This window comes from Typopeltis vanoorti, chromosome 10 (assembly GCF_054136105.1).
Source record: "Typopeltis vanoorti isolate ZY-2024b chromosome 10, IOZ_Tvanoo_1.0, whole genome shotgun sequence".
NCBI classification, from domain to species: domain Eukaryota; kingdom Metazoa; phylum Arthropoda; class Arachnida; order Uropygi; family Thelyphonidae; genus Typopeltis; species Typopeltis vanoorti.
Window position 1 is genome coordinate 58,844,350 of NC_143558.1, and position 24,556 is coordinate 58,868,905.

The 24,556-nt window shown below is 34.6% G+C and overlaps 1 protein-coding gene across 1 annotated transcript in view; it reads left to right on the forward strand.

Moving 5' to 3' along the window:
• Window positions 1–13,505, forward strand: part of Agxt (Alanine-glyoxylate aminotransferase) — a 137,986-nt gene extending 124,481 nt beyond the window's left edge. The window contains exon 8 of the mRNA XM_090399160.1: window positions 13,336–13,505. Within this exon, the coding sequence (XP_090255286.1) occupies window positions 13,336–13,487 (152 nt within the window). The 3' untranslated portion in view covers window positions 13,488–13,505. The remainder of the gene's footprint in view (window positions 1–13,335) is intronic.
• The last annotated feature ends 11,051 nt before the right edge of the window (window positions 13,506–24,556 follow it).

The window sequence follows — 24,556 nt, forward strand, 5'->3', positions numbered from 1 at the left end:
ATTTCAATTTTGCATTTGACTGAGCTATCTTGAACTGTTAATGTTTATCATAAACCTGACAGAAAAATCAAATTACCTTGGTAGCTCATTTTGGAGAGAAAAAAAAAGCATTTTTCGTAAGTGAAATCGAGATAAATGTATAAATCAGAATCACTGAAAAAAGAAAACAAAAAAAAAGCATCGGCATAAAACATTATTAAAGCAAGGAATATAAATATTCATTATATTATATTTGGAAAGTTGAGATGCTATCCACTTGGCTAACTAGGCCTGTTAATTTACAATTCTTCCTTTCTAGTATAAATCAGAATATATTTGTTTTTAATGTGTTCAAGGTTTATTTTTCACTTGGTCAGACTATAATAAATTTAGTTTAATCCTTTATCCAAGTGTGTGCAAACAAAGTTTGCACCTGAAAGTATCTTCAGGACTGGGATAAAGTGGTACAACACCGGGCGACTCCTTGCAAAGGTGGAGCAAGAAACCAACACTGTCTCAGTATCTCCCATAATGCAAAAGACATCTCTTTGCAGATATGTATAATGTTATGCATTAAGGGAAGGGCCACTACCCAGACTAGTTTTGACCTTTATTGAGGTCTCTTCAGTGGGAGCCAGACCCAAGTGGAGATACCAAGGCAGAAGCATTAGCAAGGTCATCTCCTCCTATAGGAGCTGCCAAACGGTGTGCCACCTTTTTATTAAATTACTCTGGATTTAGAGAAAGATGTTGAAGGTTTATTTTTCACTTGGTCAGACTATAATAAATTTAGTTTAATTCTTTATCCAAGTGTGTGCAAACAAAGTTTGCACACACTTGGATAAATTCTGCCTTGGTATCTCCACCTGGCTCCAACTGAAGAGACCTCAATTAAGGTCGAAACTAGTCTGGGTAGTGGCCCTTCCCTTAATGCATAACATTATACATATCCACAAGGAGATGTGTTTTGCATTATGGGAGATACTGAGATAGGAGTGTTGGTAGCTTGCTCCACCTTTGCAAGGAGTTCCCCTTTGTTATACCACTTTACTCCAGTCCTGAAGATACTTTCAGGCACAAACTTTATTTGCACACACTTGGATGAAGGATTAAACTAAATTTATTATGTTTTTAATGTGATTTTGTCGCTGCAAAAAAAAAATCACATTAAAAACAAATATATTCTGATTTATACTAAATTAACAGGCCTAGTTAGCCAAGTGGATAGCATCCCTGCAGCCGGCCTGGTTGGCCAAGTGGTTAGTGTGTCCGCTCTCCAGCCAAGAGGCTGCGGGTTTGAATCCTGCCGTGGGCATGGATGTTTGTGATTGTCCTACAAACTTTGTGTGGAAAGAGAATCTGTGACCCTACCACTTATTCTAGCAGAAGATATCATTGCCAAAACCATGTGATACTAATGTAATGGCATCTATGGACGTCAAATGTGAAAATTTTATTTTTGTCACTGCAGCCATCTGTTTGCTCTTCTGAATTATTATTATTTGTGACCTCCATCAAGTAAAAACACTCATCATGGGAGGCCCATGGTCCCTCTTAGACAACACACAGTCTGTGATACAATTCCTTAAACTTTTTCACTGTTTATGCTCTCATCATCCTATCAGGCACATGCATTTGGTCCAACCACCTACCATGCAAAAAAAGCTATTATTCTGTCTCCTCTTTCCCTCCCACTCTTGCCAACCACTTCCATTTGTCTCAATTATATCACTTCTATACATCATATTTCACAGTTCACATGCCTCCAGTCTTTCCTCATGACTAATATTGTACAGGCCTGATATCATTTTTGTTATCTATCTGTTCATCCTCTCCAAATTTAATTTATCCCCTTCAAATCCTGGTGACCAGATCTGAGCACAGTAATCCAGATGTAGTCTGATCAAGGTTTTATAACATGGAATTATCACTCTTTTATCTCTGCTGGCCAACGTATTTAGTATACATCAATCTTCTGAGTTCCTTTGGCACACAATATAGAATACAATGAAATCCCACCACTACCAACATAGAAATCAGGGGGTAGAGGTCCGAACTGCAAATGCGTGCTTCCTGGAAATATACTCTGTATATAACTATCCAAACAAACATTACTAGAAGCACACTTAACTAAAATTCTTTACACAAGCTAAGTAGTGCTAGGTTTTTGAGACCTGAATGGTAGCACACAGCCTAGAACAGGAACTAGAACTAAAACTGAAATGGTAGATCCCTCAATGACTACTGCTATGAACATTATGATTCTAAGAGTTCCAGAATTCATGTACTACAATGTGAAGGATCTTCTTAATGTCCTTGACAGAGCAATATTACAAAATATTGTGCACCAGTACCAATTAAGTGTGACTGATGAAAATATCCCAGATTGGCTTCCAGTTTTTATTTATTTATTATTATTTTTATAATAAATAAATAAAAATTGGATCCCATCTACAAAAGCTAGGAAGGTAAGGATAAGTTGTCAATTGGAAAACTAATGAATGCTCTGCACACATCTATTTTCTAGTTTTGACCATCGACTCAAAGAAAAACTGACAACTCAATTTTGAACGTGGGAAAGCAGATAACAGCTGCATTAACAGCGACCACCACCATGGATATGTCATATACAAACTCTGACTGACTTGATGAAAGTCAGTTGGAGTTTGTGCAACTGATGTTCAGGAACTAGATGAAAGAATAGGAGCAGATGAGTTCTTCTTCTTCCTAACATGGATTTTAGGCTAAGTGGCCTGTTCCGATCTCATGCCATCTCTTTCTTGGTCTTCCAATTCTTCTTTTCCCACTTATTTTGTATCTGTATAATATTTTTGGTAGTGTGCTGTTGTCCATTCGTATTTAAATGTTCTAGCCATTTTTGTTTATACTGTCTTATGTAGTAATTAATTGGTTTTATTTTCAGGGATTGTAAGATTTCATTTGTTTTATAGTCCCACTTGGTATATCCAGCTGTTTTTCTGAGGAACTTCATTTCTGCCATTTGAATTCGTTTCTCATCTTCCCTTTTTATGGTCCATATTTTGCTTCCATATAGTAGAGATGGTTTTGACAAGACATTATATAGTCTGATTATACTGTGTTTTTGTGCTAGGGATGGCTTAAATATATTATTTATTATGCCATTTACTTTGACAAAGTTTGATATTTTAGTGTCTATGTCTTTTCCTTCTTCGTATGATAGATCACATCCCAAGTATCTGAAAGTATTTACTTGTTCTAATATTTTATTATCTATCACTATTTTACTTCTTATTGGGTTTTCTCTTTTGAATGGCATTATTTTTGTTTTTTATTTAGATATTGTCATATTATATTGTTTTGAGGGTATCATTTAATGATCTTTGTAAATCATCTTCTGATGTAGCTAATACTATTTGATCATCTGCAAATAGTAGTGTATCTATCTTCATTTGTGGGGTTATTTGTATACCAAATAGGTTATACTGTTTCCAGATTGTTTTAATTTTATTTATACAGTCATACCCCGACTTATGCGAATCCAGAGTTACGCGGTTTCTTATATGTACGTATTCCCCTCCCACTTCATGCCTCACCACTAGTCATATCTTTCCGGTGCCGGCTGCATTCGCCAGTGTCGCACATGCTGTGAACAAGCATTGACATGTTTTGTGCGGTTTACATTCATACATGATTTTTATAGTCTACAAACCTTGCGATTGTTTAATTTAATGTTATGTTCTTGATAAAAATTTTATCACATAAAAAATAATAATGTCGTCCAAAAGAAGCAAGTCCGATTCTTCTACAGCTAGCAAGAAAAGAAAAACGTTGACTTTGGAAGCAAAACCCAACATCATTAAGGATTTTGAAGGCGGAATGAAAATTTGTGAGCTAGCAAAGAAGTTCGATCTACAGGAATCCACAGTAAGAACAATAATAAAAGAAAGGTTTACAGATTTTGGAGGACATTGATTCTAATGAGGAATGAATTGTAGCCACAAGGCAAGGAATAAAAAAATCATTAGCTTGCTATGAAGAAATTTTGCGTGACAAGAAAAACACATCATGCCATCAGACGAATCTATTAGATTTTATGAAACCATCGACACCGAAATAACTTTCTTTTTTTTATGTATGAAAAACTACAATTATGATTATATTTCTTAAAAAATATAGGTGTTTTTTGTAAACCTTAGGTCCCAATTGTATGTTTGATATATAAATTACATGCAAAATTATACCCCGAGTTACATGAATTCGACTTACGTGCTTTTTGTTGGTCCCACCTACCACGTAACTTAAGGGTATTACTGTATGTATATATATATATATGTTACGGTTAAAGTGAATAATTTACGAGAATTAATCACTTTAACCGGTTAAGGTGAATAATTCCTATTCACCTTAATTTATAAGGTGAATAATTCCTATTCATAGGAGTCTGGTATATGTAATAAAATCATGTTTATAAGTTTCATATATAGGTTATCATTCTCAATAGAAATTATAACAGCTTAATTTAGGTTAGTTTATAATGAAAAAAGTAAGGAAAGTACTTCTTTTGCACTCAATGAAATCGGAAATCATTATAACTTAACCTAAACTAACCTGGATGTCGCATGTCGAACCAGAGTGTAGTCATAGTTTGTCGTGGGCAGATTAATGGGGATGAAAGATAAATGTTGTTGTGGGCCGAGCTTAATGATTGCAGGCAGATAAATGGGAATAACAAATAAAAGCCTTTCTTTTTTCATTATAAACTAACCTAACCTAAGCTGTTATAATTTCTATTGAGAATGAATACCTATATACAGGACCGGTGCCTAGTATTTTTTTTGTGTGTGCGATTAATGTTCGGCGCCTTTCCAAAAATGTTTTTTTTTTTAATAAAGTGTGAATAAAACGAACAGGAAATGAAAACAGCTTTACAGTATAATGTTACCTATGGATGGGTCCTGCTTATACAATTTTTTTTTACACGGAACTCAAAAATTAATCATAAGTTGATTTATGATACATCAAAAAAATAAAGAACGATTTTAGGTATATTTTCATAAATTTTAATCAGAAATTACAGTGATATAATTGGGTCCAGGATACAATTCCAGAATTTATTTGTTTGTTTCCGGGAAGATCTGAAGGGGTCCGAATGGAAGACAACGTACATTTATAATTATATGTACCATTCATTGTTCATTTAAACTCTTATCACATATTTTTTGATATCATTTAGGCACCTTTTCTTCTGTGGTGCCTGTGTATATTGCACACTTCGCACATGCCACCAGTCGGGCCTGCCTACATACAAAACCTATAAACATCTTTTTATTACATTTACCAGACTCCTCTAGAAATTATTCACTTTAACCGATTAAAGTGATTAATTCTAATTATTCACTTTAACCTGTAATTATTAATAATAGCCGGATTTATCACTTTAACCGTAACATATACAGTAAAACCCTGTTTTTACGTTCCTACAATTTACATTTTCCTGCCATTTACGTCATTTTCCGTTGGTCCCTTTTTAAGGGCTATTCTTACGATATATTGTTTTCCCGCCATTAACAATTTGATGTGGATGTTATTTCCCGTGATTTGCATTTTTTTCTTGGGTGGCAATACTGATTTTCTCTCATTCAAATCGATTTCTGCAGAAATCTGCGCATTTCTGTTCCCAGATGGCGTTGCTTTCGGCTGTAGTTTCATTTCCACCATCATGGTGACTTGCACGCTTGTAGCAGTAATGCTGTGATATTTCAATTGCAGTATGAATTGATATTGTAGAATTTCTGCTACGTAATTTAGCATGTGAAAGTTGCTTTCAAGTTGCGGTGGTGGATTATCCATGTTAGTAACATGGAGAAAAAAGACAGAAAATGTATTTCGGTAGAAGAAAAGATGGCAATTCTGCGATGTGTGTAGATTGGCATGCTGGAACACGTGTGCATTTAGCAAAAGATCTTGGACTCTCCGTGTCCACTTTGAACACGATAGTAAAAAACAGGTCAAGCATTGAACCCAATGCAAAGCAATCTGGCGCTATGTCAAAAAAAAAAAAAAAACGAAAAGCAAAAACAATAAACAATTAAAGATTTTTTAAATATAGATAAATGTAAGTAATTGTAAATTCATTTATTTTCAGTTATTAAATTTTGTAATCTAGTATGTAGACTAACATACTAGCAGTAAGTCATCTTTTAGCCTTTTTTAAAATGTTTTCTTACATTTCCTGCTTACACTTTTTTCCATCAGTCCCCTGAAAAGTATAACAAAGGGATTTTACTGTATATTGAAAAGCAGAGGTGAGAATGGAAAGAGATATATTGATATATCTTTCCATTCTGAGTTGTGTTCTAATTTAACTGCTATTTTATTTCCTGTATATATTCCTTGAATGATTTGTAAAAGTTGGTTTGCTATGTTTAAATCGGTTAATATTTTAAACAATTTTTGTCTACTGATTTTGTCAAAGGCTTTTTTCATAATTAATAAAGGCCATGTGTGTTTCTTTATGAAATTCTCTTCTCTTTTCTATTAATAATTTTAAAGTAAAAATTGGATCTATGCAGGATTAGCCTTTTTGGAAACCATTTTGTTCTTCTAATAGTTTGTCCTCTACAATACTGCTTAGTTTCTCTTTTAATCGTCTTTATTTCTTTTTTATAGATTGGGATAACCAGTGCTTTTTTCCAAGAGTTAGGAGTTTTTCCGGACATCCAAACCATACTAAAAAATTTCAGAAGTCTTTGATTAAATTTTTCACCTCCATTTTTGTATAGTTCTATATTTATATTGTCTTCTTGTGTTTTCGTATTTTTCATCTTCTTTATTATATTTTTCAATTCTAACATTGTGATATTTTCTATTAGGTCATTCTTTGTCTTATAAAATTTTATTTCATTGTTCTCAGCTGTCTAGAGATTTTGGAAATAGGTCACCCATTTTTCTAAATTATTGTTTGTATTTTTATCTTTTATTTCTTTATTCGTGTATTTGATTACTTTATAGGTTTTGGGTTGTGGCTTAAATAAATCCTTTTCTAGTTCTGTTATGAAATTGTTCCATCTCTCTCTCTCTATGTTTTTTCCTTACTTCTCATTTTGCAATTGCACTATTTCTTTTATACTCTATTTCTGCTTCTATTGTTTTGGAATTTAGCCATTTCTGGTAACTGTCCTTTTTGTTTTTATTATATTTTCTATTTCTTTGTTCCAGTCTCGTAGTCCTCTTTCTCTAGTCCATTTATGCTTTATTCCTAAGGTTTCTGTTGTTGCTTTTGTGAGAATTTGTTTCAAATTTTCCCATTCATCTTCTGTGTCACTTGATTCATGTGCGATTTCTGTTTTTAAGTTTGTGCATTTTTGATATTGTTGTCTAACTTGGGGATCCTGTAATGAAGAAATTTTGTAGCTTGGTTGGTAAGAATACTCAAGTTTATGTGATTTTAGCCACTTTGGTTTAAATCGAATTTTTGCTGATACCATAGAATGATCAGAGCTTAATTCAAAGCCTCAATATGCTATTAAGTCTAAAATTAACTCTGCTAATTTAAAATCTGCGTTAATGTAGTCAATTACTGATTTGTATCCTCTGGCTGACCAAGTATATTTATGTATTTTTTTGTGTTTAAATACTGAATTCATTATTCTCATATTATTATAAATGACAAAATCGCGTACTCTGCGACCATTTCGATTACATGTATCTTCGCTAAATTTACCTATGTTTGTTTTGTATTTTTTTGTTTCCTATTCTGGCATTTAAATCTCCTGCTAGTAGTAAATAGTCAGTTTTTTTTTGTTTTATCTATGGCATTCTGTAATTCTTTATAAAATATATTACGGTCTTCTTTTTCCTCTTCTGGTGCATATGCACCAATTATTGTTATGTGGCCTCTTAATGTTTTGAGTCTTATTTCTATTAGTCTTTATTAATATAACAATATTGTATATTACAACTATTAGTCAAACAGTTGTAATATACAATATTGTTCTTTAGGGATTTATGTACCATAATCATTATACCTGCTTTTGTTCTTTCTTATTTTTTTACTCCACTGTAGATTTGTATATAGTTGTTTCTTTCTTTTGTACCTTTTTGTTTTTTCTTTGTTTCTATTACTATACATATCTTTGTTAGCTTGGTTTAGTTGTTTATCAAGTTCTTCTTCTTTATGTGCAATGCTTCTCACATTCCATGTTGCAATCTTCATTATGTGTTCCTTTTTCCAATTTTGTTTACCGTTTCCTGAATTGTGGTCTTTTCCCTGATAGTCCGTCTGGCTTTTCTTTGCATGAGACTTGAAAGTATTTTGAATTTCCCCAGGGCAGGTTACTAACCTGTTGCTGGGTAAGTCCAGTGGTAGTGCTGCTATCTAATGCCTCTGGACAGGCAGATCTAACAGCATTTACTCTGTTAGGGTTATACTGCCCATACTTGGTAGCCAGTGCCTCGTTTGTACTTTTAGAACAGGATGGACCATGGGAAGGCGAGATTGACATTTGAGTCGGAGAGGCTATGTATTGCGCTTCACCGCCCCTTCCACCCTGCAGATGAGATAGAAGTATTAAAGATGTTGTAAGAGCTTGATTAGAACAAATTGGATTTGATATAAGCATGCATGCTGAAGAAATGTGCAAGAAAGTCAGCAATGCTTGACATAGTTGCAATTTGGGTCTTACACATGTATAATTCCTAATTAGCAGAAGGGATGCAAAATTCCATTTTGCAAGTGAGGATTTAGAATTGGTGCAATAAATCATAGACCATTTTAGTATCTCTAGGATGGTCATCACAATATTGGAAAGGCTGTTCAGGAATCACATCCAAAAGTCTGCAGATAGCACAATGATCCTATATAGATCTAGGACAGCATAGTTTGTTACAGGTAAATCTTGCTTTAGTTTTGGATTTTATTATTATCAGCTTGATAAATATGCTCATCCAATCTCCTGTGGTGAATAGATTTTGCCAGCTGACGAGTGGCTTCACAGACTGCACAAAACAATATATTTATGTAATAAAAAAAAATTCTAAACAAAATCTTTTTAAGAAAAAAACTGATGCATCATAACTAATCACTTTATGGATCTCCTGTTGACTTAATGAGACATATTAGGTGAGTACCTTTTTTTTGTGTGGCGAGTATAGTTTTGCATAATTTGTCAAGCCTCGATTATTATTATATAGGTATTTCCGTGGAATCAAAGACTCGTGGGAGACCTACACTAACTTTATACACACAACACCCATCATATCCCTTCTTAAACTCATTCAGTTTCAGAACACTGAGAACTAATTCTGGCAATCCATTCTACTCACACACACCACTCTCCAAGCAAAAAATCTAGTCTGTACACTCTTACACAACTTCCAAGGAGTAAACCCCTAATTATATCTCTATTTGTCATGTATTGAAAAATTTCCTTTGTTTCATTCTTATAGAACCCATTTAATAACCTTATAAGTTTCTTTCATGTCCCCCCCCCCCCAATGATGTTAGACTGCAAGCTTTTGGATTGGACATTGAAAGAAAAGTATTGTGTAATGGAAACTTGCTGCAGGTAATCAGTGAAGCTAAAGATTTGAGATTATAGACAAAGAATTAAAATTTAGGAGCCACATTACTAAGGTAATTAAAACATTAGACAACTGAGAACATTAACTTGGAGGAGAAGGAAATTATTCTTCCTCTGGACTACTGCAGATATGGTCACTTAGGTTCAGAGAATATGGGAAAATAGTTTAAAAGATATAAAAGGTATGTGCATTCACAATGTAAGAAAGTTAATAGTTTTGGTTATATTAATATTACTGTGTGTGTGTGCATATACACACACACACACATATATATATATATAAAAAAAGATAAGCCAAAATTTGAAACGTTTTTTGTCTCTTCATTGTTTTGAGCCGGGTTAAGCTGATAAGCCGAAATTCAAAACGGTTTTATGCCACGTTTTTTTAATCTTCATTGTTTTGAGCCGGGTTAAGCCAAAATTTGAAACATTTCACATCCAACAATGTGTTTGCCTTCACGAGACAATTTGTTGGACTTTTGAAAACAATGGAGAACCAGCTTACCAGCCCAGAACTTGGGTGGGGGTTGGGCACCGTAGGCACTAGGGGGGGCTCTGTCCCCCCTAGTACAGTATATATATATATATATATATATATATATAATTGATCTGTTTTATAGATTCTGAATATGTATTTTATTTTAGAAAATTTAAATATAAACACAGTGTTATATTGCAAGTCAACACACTATAAACACACAACATCCAAGCATTCCAGCTAAACTTGCTCATCAGCACTGTACTAACAGCAAATCTACCATTGTAACACATTTGGTGTCCATATGACTTCAGTTCAGTATAGTAAGAGTTGACTGTGGTTCTCTTTGTATTTTTAAGGCTGTTAGTATGCTGTTTATTCTGAATATGTTTGTAATTTTATTTCATAGTTTTTAATGGGGATTTCTGTGTTATTATTTTTTCTTAAATACATTTCTTTGTCTAACACTGACGAAGTTTATTTTCATCAACAGTAAAAAAAAAAAAAAAAAATCCAAGACTGCAATACACAGTCAAAGTATTGAGAAAAAATAATCCATCTGTTTGTTGGACCTTATCATCAGATGCCATATAGTCACTTCTTTCTTTGGTGTGTTATTCCAGACACACCATCCATCCATCTTATTGAAGGTCAACTCCTTTCTCTTTTTTCCAGGAACTTTACCTTCTGTTACTGTTTTGATAAGTCCTCCTTCCATCCTTTCAATATATCAAAAGTATTTCAGGTTTCTTCTTGTCAGTAACTTTAAGGAGCTTTAAAGTTCTGATTCATCCATTTAGCCACCTTTCAGTATATGACATCCTCAATGGCTTTTGTAACATCTAAAAAGCAAGTATCCTTTTCCTATCAGACTTCTTTAGGTTCCAAGTCTCACATCCATAACTTGCTGTTGGAAAATCAGCTGCATCCAGAATTCTCAATTTTGATCCTGTGGAAATAGATCCATAGTTGATATAGTTGAGCTACTGAGTGAGCACTTTGCAAGTATATATCAACCAGGTGGTGACATTGCAGAAATGAATAAACCAGTAGATTATACGGGAATTGTGGTGAATGAAGTGGAGGTGAGTAGTCTATTGCATAACCTCAATGTCAATACATCCGTGGGATTGGATGGTATACCAGCTCGTGTCGTACGAGAAGCAGCTAAAGAATTGTCAGTACCCTTGACCATTTTATTTAATTTGAGACTCGGGTCTGGGTTAGTCCCGAGGGGGTGGAAAGAGGGGGAAAATAGTTCCACTGCATAAAGGTGGTTCCAAGACTGCTGTTGTAAATTACCGACCGATTAGCATATCAGGAATCATTGTCAAGGTCTTAGAGAAATTAGTCAAGAAAAGAATACAGGATTGGATAGATGAAAATGGGATATTGTATGGGGGACAACATGGTTTTGTGAAGGGTAGATCATGCCTCAGTAACTTGCTCACGTTTTATAACACAGTGACGGCTGAACTGGATAGGGGTAATGGGTTTACAGTGATACTACTGGACCTTGCCAAGGCCTTTGACAGGATACCACATGGAACCCTAATCAATAAACTGAAGCAGATGGGGATAGATATAGGGTTGGTGAGATGGATAGGAGGGTGGTTGAAGGAGAGATACCAGAGAGTGGTTTATTCAGGAGTGGAGTCCAAAAGACGGCTTGTGACTAGTGGTGTGCCGCAGGGCTCTGTTCTTGGACCACTGCTTTTCAATTTGTTCATCAATGATATAGGAAAGGATTTGAGAGGAAGTGTTCACTTGTTTGCTGATGATGCAAAGTTGGGTAGAGCAATTGTGAGTGCACAGGATGTCAAAATTTTACAGGATGATTTGCATAGTTTGGAAGACTGGGCTAGGAAAAATAGATGTCAATTTAATGTGGCAAAGTGTAAGGTTATGCACTTTGGGGTGAAAAGAATAGCAGCAGTATATCGCATTGGTGGAACCGTACTCTAGGAGATTGATGAGGCCAGGGATTTGGGAGCGTTGGTGGATAGGGAATTGAAGTTTAGGGGGCACATTGCAAAAGTGACTAAATCAGCTCACCAAATCACTTGGCTTCTGAAAAATACTTTAACATGCAGAGACAAACAAGTTGTTGTTCCTCTGTATCGAGCCTTGATAAGACCCCATCTGGACTACTGTGCCCAGTTATGGGCACCAGGGTTTCTTCGTGATGGGGAGGAAGTGAAGAGGATCCAGAGACGAGTGACCAAGATGATAGCAGGTCTGTGGAATGAACCTTATGAGAATAGGTTGAAGATTTGTGGGTTGCAGAGATTGGACGATAGGCGAAGGAGGGGTGATATGATTGAGACATTCAAATTACTGAAGGGTTTTTATAAGATTGATCCAGAAGATATTTTTGAAAATATGACTGGTGGTGGGAGGACTAGGGGCCATGAATGGAAGCTGGGCAAGAGCGTGGTTGACAAGGGTGTTAGAGCTAGGTTTTTTACTTGGAGAGTAGTGAATGAGTGGAATATGCTTCCAGAGTCTGTTGTGGGTGCTACGACCGTGAATGAGTTCAAGGCAAGGTATGATAGATACTGTGTCAATGTCGAATAGTTGTCCTTGACATGATGTTAGGGCCTCCCTCGATGAGTCTGTCGACTCCTTGGAGTTGCCCAGAACAATAATAATAATAATAAATAGTCATAGTATTGAGAAAAAATAATCCGTCTGTTTGTTGGACCTTATCATCAGATGCCATATAGTCACTTCTTTCTTTGTTGTGTTATTCCAGACACACTATCCATCCATCTTATTGAAGGTCAACTCCTTTCTCTTTTTTCCAGGAACTTTACCTTCTGTTACTGTTTTGATAAGTCCTCCTTCCATCCTTTCAATATATCAAATTCATCTAGACAAGTCTCTGACTTTTGAACATTCCTAGTCTTCTGAACAGCAATGCTTTACATTAATAATGGATCCAGGTATTCTAACTTGCTGACTTCTCAATTCTTTCTCCATTAAGGTACATGTTCTCAAAGGAAATACTGACAGCTTCCTTGTCAGTATTTCCTTTGAGAACCATAATTGTCTTGCTATGATTAAGTCCTCTGTTCTTATTCTTACTAATCTCGTTAAGTTTGTCAAAAATTTGTCCTAGTTCTTCCTGTCAAAGGAGTATTGTATCATCAGCATACCCCTGATGACTGATCTATCTGCCACCTATTGCAATTCCTTTGTTAAGCTCATCCAGTACTTCAGAAGAAATAATAATGACAGTAATATTCACTAGATTTTTCATAGTTTTTATATGTTTGTAGAGACAACTTTCTTTACAAGTTATTCATTTTTCAGACCAAGTCATATATCCAGGAAAGGTTACTGATGCAAATACATTCAGGATTGGCAGTATTGGACACATCTATCCTAGTGATATTAAACACCTTCTTGTATGCATTGAAAAAGCATGTAGAGACATGGGAATGTCTTTTCCACTTAAGAAATAAAAAATAATATTCTCCTAACTGATCTGTACTTCATTTAAACCAGAAAAGACAATTCCATTTTGTGAATGATGAAATATATTTCATTTCTTAGTCAGAATTATTGTACTTATTATTGGACTCCTTATTAGCATGAGGGCAGTTAGTTTTAACTTATAATAAATATCTGAAGTTTATACACAACACATTGTTTAACATAGGGACTGATAGTCAACTGTTTCTAGCTAATATGCCAATACTATATACTAACACGAAGTATATACAATATGAAGTAAGGATGTCAAATTCATCTAGTCATAACCCTTAAAGAGAGTGTATATGTTCATATACAAAAAAAATTGATTGATTTAAATTATATGAAATATATACACTTAATATATATATAAAGAATGGCTTACTGACACTTTGTGTTAAATATAACACAAAGTGTCAGTAAGGAAATTATTAAAAAAAAAAAAAAATCTTCAATGTTAAAAGCATCTAACTTCATCTGCCTTTCAACAAGTTGGGTATATAAAATGAAATTTTTAGCTGATGTAGTGCATGTCAGACATATAGGTTGGGAAAAATACATTGAAAGAATATGTCAAGGATGTTGAGTGTTGAGAGAGAGAGAGATCATACAAATCAGGTCTGACCTATTGCACTATACCTGAGAAACATGACATCAGGTGATTTAGGAACTAAAAAAATTCCATATATTGAATTTAATAATGATAACATCATGCTTGTCAAGAATTTAGGCCTAGAGTGACCTGTTCCGGCCTAAGAGGACATCCTGGTTTTCTTTATCCTAATGGTTTGTAATTTAAGGCTTGTTTTGGTAATCTTTCTGATTCATTCTTTCAACGTATTCCATCTATTTATGTTTATATTTAAAATTTTTTTATATTACTGATTCATGGTTTAATTATTTGATAATTTTTCATTTCTTTTTCTTTCTTAATAGTTATATTAGCAAGTTTAAGCTTCAGAGATAGTACAATGTTCACCTCAAATCAACAAAATACCAAGGCCTCATAAAAGATAATAGCTGATATGCTGATGCACGTGATACATCTGCATGACATCAGCTATCATTGTTAAGAGTAGTTCTTTCTGATTCATTCTTTCAACGTATTCCATCTATTTATGTTTATATTTAAAATTTTTTATATTACTGATTCATGATTTAATTATTTGATAATTTTTTCATTTCTTTTTCTTTCTTAATAGTTATATTAGCAAGTTTAAGCTTCAGAGATAGTACAATATTCACCTCAAATCAACAAAATACCAAGGCCTCATAAAAGATAATAGCTGATATGCTGATGCACGTGATACATCTGCATGACATCAGCTATCATTGTTAAGAGTAGTTCTGTTAAGATATTTCAGAATTGAATAATAATAATAATAATAAAAAAAGGGATACATTTGTGAAAAACTTCATAATCCTGAGAAAGTACAGAATAACAATAATAATAAAACTTTTCTTTAAATATAACCATATTAGATTTATTTAATGATACATAATCAATTCTAGCAGTGCATAAACAGTAGACAGATGATAGCATCTAACTAATTGAAGTTGCCTCTTTGAAAACATGTTTATTTCCAGAGACAAATTTTGGTCATCATCATCATCATCAAATTCCTGACATTTACCCTCAAGGGGTGTACAGGATATGATAGCACTACACGAAAAATTTACATCATTACTAACTTCCTACCTACAATTTTCTGCCAAATCAATCTATTACCTGTCAAAGCTACAACATTGTCAGATCTTATATTTATATATCTATCTTCTAAGGGACTTTTTACCGTATCAATCCACCTATATCTTGGTCTTCCTCTGGGTCTTTTTCCTGCCAACCTAGCAGCAAACACTTGTTTGGCTAATCTTTCCTCGCCCGTTCTGTTTAAGTGACCATACCACCTGAGATTAACTCTGCTAATGCATTCCTGGATGCTGACAATGTCAAGTTCTTTCCTAATATCCTTGTTTTTAATATGATATTGCCATTGACGCCATCTGTTCACACCCCTAATCTTTCTCAGGACTCTCAATATCTGCAGTCTCTAGTCTTTGGTCAAGTGTTTTACTTCTGACCCAGCTCTCAGATCCATAAGTTAAAACTGGTTTGAACATTGTCTTGTATACAGCTAATTTAGTGTTTTGACTAATTTCTCTCTTATTCCATATAAATTTATTCAGTTGACTTCCTACCATACCAGCTTTATTGATTCTATTGTCTATTTCCATATTTAATTTACCATCTTCACTAAAAATCATGCCTAAGAAGCTGAAATGTTTTATTTGTTCTATAGGTTCTCCATTCACAATGCAGCTGATATTTTCAACAATTCTGCCTATTTTCATTGTGTTTGTCTTTTTATTGCTGACCTTCATACCATATCTATCACAACAGTTATACAATTTAGTCAGTTAATCTTGCAGACTTGTAGCGAATTTATTTAGAAGTATAACATGATCCGCATCAAGCAAAGAGCTGACATTAACATCTCCAATTTTGATATCAGGTTTAATACCACTTTCCTTCATAATGTGATCCATATAGATAATGAATAACAGAGGTGATAATGTACATCCTTGTCTGACACCAGATTTAACATTAAACCATCTACCTATACTTCCTTCAATTCTAACTGCTGACTTACAAACAAAGACTAAGTATTGCTTGATATAATGATCCACTGATACCATACAACTGTAGAGTTTTGAAGAGCTTGTCATATGCTTTTTCCAGATCTACAAAACTTAAATACAGATCTTTGTTATATTCCCATGACTTTTCAACTATTTGTCGTAAAATGAATATCTGATCCTGACAGCCTCTATTTGGCCTGAATCCAGCTTGTTCCTCACCAAGCTTCTCAAACTCTTTCATTTTTTCTTGAATAATGTTTGTATATTTCACTCTACAGTTCACATCTGAGAGCTGCTCAACTTTTATTCACTTTAAAACTTTCTTACATGTTCTTCTTTTTAATATGAAATTCAATTTTATCCTGCTCAAGACTAAATGGTGATCACTTCCAATTTCAAATCCTCTGTACATTCTAGTGTCTTGTACCAGAGAGAAAACATCACTATTAACAATAATATAGTCAATGAGACTTTTCTTAATCCTTGCCTCTTCTCTCCATGTGAAGTTGTGCACATTTTTATGTTGGAACATGGTGTTAGTAATAACCAGTCTATGTACTGAGCAGAAATCCAATAAGTATTTGCCATTATTATTAGGTTTGCTCTTTTCTCCAAATTTTCCCAAAATATTTTTGTATGTCTGACAATCATTTCCTACTCTCCTATTTAGATCCCCAACAAGGACCAACTTTTCCTTTTTCATTGTGTCACTTGCTTTTTCTAAACCTTCAAAAAATTCCTCCACTTCTACCTTAGTAGAACCTTCTGTGGGACCATAGTACAAATAAATCTCATTGTCCAGTTCCCCATTCTGATATTTGCCATCAGCAGTACTTGAGACTGCCTGCCATTCAAAGAAGATTAGCCTCGTATTTAGTGTTGAATACTATGGCTAATCCTTCTTTTCCTTGATTGTCATTGCCTGAATATAACATTTTGTATTTATTGCTCAGAAAGAGGTCACCAGTTTTGGTCTTTTTTGTTTCAGTCATCCGTATTATGTTGATCTGGTTCTCATCTAATTCCTCAGCTAGCTCCATTTCTTTGCCATTCAGGCTTCTTATGTTGATAGTACTGATCTTCAATTCTGGTGATATTGATATTGGGGTATGTTTTAGGATTTGTTACAGTAGCTGACTTTTCGCTGTTTGCCCTGGCACAAACAATGGGGGCCTTGTTTAACCGGGCGACGCTCCAGCTGGCATGAAATTCTGTCATGTTGTACCATCATTTAATATTGTGGCAATAAGAATACAATTTGGTTGGCTAAATCCCAAATTGCCAGCACATTCCTCGTTCGTTCAGTATCCAGGTAGATCCCTCGATGAGTCTGTCGACTCCTTGGAGTTGCCCGGAACAATAATAATACCCAACAGGGTGCACAACGAGAAGATGAGGATGGAACATTAGGTCAGAAGCCCTGGTCGGTTCTCCACATTCCTGTAAAGGCTATGTGGAGGTCTTCTCTCAGTTATACAGCTTTGAACCTTAAGCACCCCCCACAAAATTTGGTTTCTTTACATATTTCAGTGATGTGGCAGCAAATACTAAGATATATACCATCATTACTGCAAATTCCAAATCAAGTTTTATTCTCTTTTTGCTATGAGATTTACTAATTAAAAGATTCCTACTATTTGGCATGAATTCCATAGATTTCTTTTTAAAAAACTATCTTTCAGCTTATAATTTTTTTAATCATAAAACATTTACAGCTTTTTTTAAATTTAAGTGGATCTTCCATTTTAGCAGTAAGCTGCTGCTTTTAACACAATTGAAGTGAAATGAATTGGTTTCTTTCTCATTTAAGTTGGAATATATGATATCACCAATTCTAAAAAAAAAAAAAAAAAAAAAAAACATGTTTAAATGATCTTAGCTTCTTATACCAGTACTTTAAGAAAACCATTTTTTTGTTTGCATCAATTAGCAATAATTTGGTATCTGGCAGTGTTCTTGTGTAGTAACTACATCTGGAAGTGGTGGGATATGTGTAAATATGATGCAACATTTTCAGGTTTGCATGTGCACTTGAAGACATGCAAGATTTTGGGGTAAAGAGAGGAAGTTGAAATTGCAATTGAAGTATCTGCATGCATCGTGACGATGAAAAAATTGGTTTCTAGTGGAGTGGAGGGGAAAGAGGATCAGCAGACTCATTTTCACTTGAGAAGCCATTATAAAGGTTCTTTGCATCCTAGAAAGAATTTGAACGCTTTGGTTCGAAATTATATTATATCTGCGTTCATTTTTCAATGAGAATTAATCCCCCCCCCCCGCGCCAGCAACAGAAAAGCATACTCAAAAAAGAAGCAGTATATGATATGTCATACTATGAGGGATGATTAAAAAAAATAATTAAATGTCATAAGCGTGTTATTAAGATAGACTTTTAGTTTTTTTATTTATTTTTGCAAAAAAAAAAAAAGTATTAACGGATGACTTGGAAATCAAAGAAGCAACTGTGTGCATTACACAACAAAGGGAGGAAGTGAAACAGCAAAATTGCATACTGTTAGCTATATTTCCACTATGTAGTTATCAGGATAATGTAAACAGCATTTATAAGACATTAGTTGCTTCCTTAACTTCAGCATTTTTCTCATGCTCTCTGTTCTAAGGTGAGGATGCTGATCATAGGCATACTGTGTATTGTTGTTGCCAAGAAATATAGAAGTGAATGGAAGATAATCATATGAATAAGAAGCAAACATGGTATATATACATATTTTGTTCAAAACGTGTTGAGAACTTGCAAAATTGGTTGCAATTTTGCAAGTTCTTAAGCATTTTATTTTTTAACTTAACTTCTCTTAAGCATTTTATTTTTTTCATGTTGGTTTTTAACACTTTCATTGCCAAGCTGAAAATTGGAATTTCGTGTGGCGGCCAAAATTTTTTAATTAGTTAGCGATGTCCACGCGATAACGCGTGATTGGCTGCCCGGTGAGAACTTGCATCACGCAATATCGCGTGTTTGGCAATAAACATGTTAATGAATCTGGTATTGCAAAATCTGTGGTTCAGAGGAGCTATATACATTAAGAACTTTAGATCAGTTTATAAACTAATTTGCTTCACTGTTGATCGCTGATGGTAAAATACCTAACACAAAACTACAAAAGCTACAGTTCTCTTGTTTATGGGTGATTGGAGAACACTGAGTCATGTTATCTGCTGGGTCTGCTTTAAAAACACTGGTTTATGCTGGCAGCATTCTACATTTCTAGTTGTCTGAGACCTAGTATTGTAAGGTGTTTGTATCTAAAATAAGAACTGTTAAAGTTATTACTATTTAGTGCATAAAGTCAGGGGATTGCTGGAGATCTAAAACCTTACTTCATTTTATTTATGACCAGGTTAATAAATTAGCCTCTTACTGAAGAAATGTTATTTTAAACAGAACCTTAAATTCAATTTGCACACATAGAAGATATGTTGAGTATATATAGGGGGGAAAATAGTTCCACTGCATAAAGGTGGTTCCAAGACTGCTGTTGTAAATTACTGACCGATTAGCATATCAGGAATCATTGTCAAGGTCTTAGAGAAATTAGTCAAGAAAAGAATACAGGATTGGATAGATGAAAATGGGATATTGTATGGGGGACAACATGGTTTTGTGAAGGGTAGATCATGCCTCAGTAACTTGCTCACGTTTTATAACACAGTGACGGCTGAACTGGATAGGGGTAATGGGTTTACAGTGATACTACTGGACCTTGCCAAGGCCTTTGACAGGATACCACATGGAACCCTAATCAATAAACTGAAGCAGATGGGGATAGATATAGGGTTGGTGAGATGGATAGGAGGGTGGTTGAAGGAGAGATACCAGAGAGTGGTTTATTCAGGAGTGGAGTCTAAAAGATGGCTTGTCACTAATGGAGTGCCACAGGGCTCTGTTCTTGGACCACTGCTTTTCAATTTGTTCATCAATGATATAGGAAAGGATTTGAGAGGAAGTGTTCACTTGTTTGCTGATGATGCAAAGTTGGGTAGAGCAATTGTGAGTGCACAGGATGTCAAAATTTTACAGGATGATTTGGATAGTTTGGAGGACTGGGCTAGGAAAAATGGATGTCAATTTAATGTGGCAAAGTGTAAGGTTATGTACTTTGGGGTGAAAAGAATAGCAGCAGTATATCGCATTGGTGGAACCGTACTCCAGGAGATTGATGAGGCCAGGGATTTGGGAGCGTTGGTGGATAGGGAATTGAAGTTTAGGGGGCACATTGCAAAAGTGACTAAATCAGCTCACCAAATCACTTGGCTTCTGAAAAATACTTTAACATGCAGAGACAAACAAGTTGTTGTTCCTCTGTATCGAGCCTTGATTGTCCTGGTGCCCATAACTGGGCACAGTAGTCCTGTGCCCAGTTATGGGCACCAGGGTTTCTTCATGATGGGGAGGAAGTGGAGAGGATCCAGAGACGAGTGACCAAGATGATAGCAGGTCTGTGGAATGAACCTTATGAGAATAGGTTGAAGATTTGTGGATTGCAGAGATTGGACGATAGGCGAAGGAGGGGTGATATGATTGAGACATTCAAATTACTGAAGGGTTTCTATAAGATTGATCCAGAAGATATTTTTGAAAATATGACTGGTGGTGGGAGGACTAGGGGCCATGAATGGAAGCTGGGCAAGAGCGTGGTTGACAAGGGTGTTAGAGCTAGGTTTTTTACTTGGAGAGTAGCGAATGAGTGGAATAAGCTTCCAGAGTCTATTGTGGGTGCTACGACCGTGAATGAGTTCAAGGCAAGGTATGATAGATACTGTGTCAATGTCGAATAGTTGTCCTTGACATGATGTTAGGGCCTCCCTCGATGAGTCTGTCGACTCCTTGGAGTTGCCCGGAACAATAATAACAATATATGGGTCATCCATATTCTTGAGATGAGATTTTAAGGCCATTACTGTCAAGATTAGGGTAGTCAATTCAGAATCATACATGCCCCCTTTAATACCTTCGTACAAAATTAAGAACATATTCAATTCCTCCAAGGATTTCCTCTCTTTCCTCTGGCCCACTAATGCATTTGGTACACTCTAGTGTACCAAATCCAGCACTTCTGTAACTTGTTGTATATAGTAAACGTGATTACAACTTGAATAAAGGAACACAAACAGCATATCGAATTCAATACTATAGGAAGTCAGGTCTTTCTATATAGGCCACTGCTAATGAAGTCTCCTCTCCTCTTTTTTTCCCTTCTCTCAACCAGAAGTTAGCCAGGATCAACACTTGACCAGATTAATAATTTGTTCAACTATTGACTAAATTATCAAAGGAGGAATAAACAAGCTCAATAATAGTGCTTTAATTTTTTGACTTAATGTACAGATAAGTATAAAATTCTGAACAAGGAAAATCAAAATTACAACAGAAAACAATACGAGTCTAAAAGGGTTAAGAAGAAAGTTAACCATAGAACAAACTAAATAGCTCTTAAAGATGAAAATGGAGTACTTTTAAAGACATAGAACATATCATAAGAACAGAATCCTTCTATTCTCGTTAGCCAAATTATATGACTCCCAAAATTTGAAGTAATATGAAAATAAAAATGTAATATTCCAAATAGAAGAGGAAGAAATAGGCCTGATGTTTTAAAAGAAGAAATTTTGTATGAAGTGGAAAAGCATAGCAAAGATGAGATACCGATAGTATTGTTCCAACAGTACTATCCTTATATTAGTTTTTAAACATTGAGATAGATAAGAATTATTTAAATATTTAAATATATTTAAAATTATTGCCAACCAGCCTTTCCACAATATACAAAATTTTTACAAATATCATTAGTAACAGAATATAAAACAAACTGGATTTTTGACAACTTCAAGAACTAGCAGGAGTTAAGCTATGTGTAAATATACAATATAAATATCAGGAAGGTGGCAAAATGTTCTGAAGACTATTGAAAATGTTTCAAAATGGAGGAAAGAGTACAGCAAAAGAAACCAGAAATGATGAAGGTGATTTGAAAACAAAGTAAAGCTTCTCAAATGAGTAGAAAGGCTTATGTATTGACAGGTCATGCTTAGTTTAATGGTTTTAATTCACATGATATTTATTTACTTATTTGCTGGTGTTATACCAGTGTCTTCAGAGCTCAAAAACATTTGTCACAATATGTGAATAGCAATAATCAGTTAATAGTGGAAACAGTTTAAAATAGTAACAAACAACACAAGGAAAGTTCATTTGTTCTTAAAATGATTATCTCCCAGATTTTTGGTAAATTGATACAGCTATACTTGTTGAAGTTTGAGGAAATGTTTTAAAGATGTTGCTGATTTTAAAATCATTCTCCTTGACTAATGATTATTATATAGCACCTTTGTTTTTCCCTATTTGATCCTATATGAAGCGGCATCCAAGGCCTGCTAGTTGCGACTTGCCATGCCAAAGGTACTGAATATTCTCCAAGGCAGATGTCAACAGATCTTCTTGTCTGTCCATCCATAGTAAGCCAGGTCAAAAGTACAGGGCACTTCATATACTCCTGGTTGTGATAAAGGAGAAAGTTTGTCCTTTGATGAATGGATGAGGGTTGCCAATTTGATATATGGTTTAAACATGGTGAGAAGCTGATATTTAATAAGCACTCTGATATCTTTTAAGATGTACCCTGAATGTATGGGATGGTAGCTGTTTTGCTGTGGTCTTGTGTATTAGGCAATGAAGATGATTTCAGGGGTGTATTTAGGGTTTTTTTTTCTTATATTTTTTGGGGATTATAGCCATTAGCTAAAAAAAGTGTGATGAAAGTAAGTGACTTCAGTGATAAGAGCAGTGGCATTGGAACAGACAGTTCCCAGCTCTGAGTTTTTAGGATACCATGTTGATTTGCTGGATGATAGTGTTATTGTTTGTGCAAATTTGGCACCTTTTTAGACTATTTTTCTCTTTTAAAATAATTAAAAAGAAATGGACCCAAAAAATTTAAACATGGTGAGAAGGATCTGAAAACTTATTTTCCTATACAATTTTAATGGCTAATAACAATAGTGGATCACAAGCAAAACATAAAGGTTTTTGACTGCAGGGCATTAGTATGGAGTAAAAGACTGGTAAAATTGTATAGGAAAATAAGTTTTCAGATTAATAGCAGGCAATTTTAACATTATTTGTATACACTGCATACAAAAAGGACATTCACATTGTTCCATCATCCACATTTGCTTAAGAAAACATCTTTAGTTAGATGAAGGTCAACAGCTTTGAATTACATTGAGGTAGGAGTTGAGGTCAACCCTCTCCGAGACATGCAAGTGTGTAGGGATTACAGCATATATGCAAAAGGCATATGTGCTGTGCGATGAGACAGACTGTGATTGCACTACAAGGCAGAACAAGAGTAAATAAATATACTGCTACCACGCGGAGCAACGATTCTGTTTTTGCACTCATGTGGTTTATCATTTTCTTTCTCTTAATCAGTGTTGTTCATTTTGGCCTAGTTGTTCATTTGCTGTTGCATAAAGGGCAAACTATGATTCCGATTACTGAAGTTGCATGATGTCTCGCAAGCACATGAACAATGCAGACAAATTGTATATGTATGTCTAGCAAAGTCACATTAAAATTTGCAAAAGAAGCATTAGCATTCATTTCCCTGATCAGGAAAGCATATGAGTTGTATACAATCATTTGTCAGTGCCATTTGCTGTCTTTTTGGTATGGAGGGAACCTAGAGACCATGCAAGCGATTGCTACTTCTTACACATAGACTTTACTGCAGTTTAAATATGTAATAAAATAGCTAAAACTTGCCATTAGCTATGAGACTAATATCTCATTTCTTAAATAGTATAACAGTCCCACATACAAACTTGCTAAACATTTAGCTAAATCACTAGCCAACCTCTCAAATAATTTGCCCTCCTTAAAAGTTCTCTTCATCTAAAAAGTATTTTAAAAAACCATATCTTAAAATGTTCAGACGTAATGATTAGTTTTGATATCACGTCACTATTTACAAATGTACCTTAATTGAAATCCTTGATTTACTAAAGTCACATATTCTCCCTGTAATATTTGAACTATTTAAATTTACAGTACATGCAGGTTATTTTACATGGAAAGGGAAGATATACAAACAACTAGAAGAGACAACAACTATCCCTTTCTCCTACTCTCAAACCAGTGGTTTGAGAGTGGGAGAAAGGGATAGTTGTTGTCCAGACACATTGGATACATTTTGAGTGAATTTAAATAGCCAACACCCTAAAATAATGTAGCATGGTCTGCTAGACTATGTTGCAACAAACTATTCACTTGGTACCTATGGTGAGAGCTGACTGTACAACATAATATATATTAGACAAAGAGTAATTATAGAAAAGCACAAAATGCAGATAAAATGAATGCAATCATGCTGATATAAATGTCTGATACAAAAATAATTTT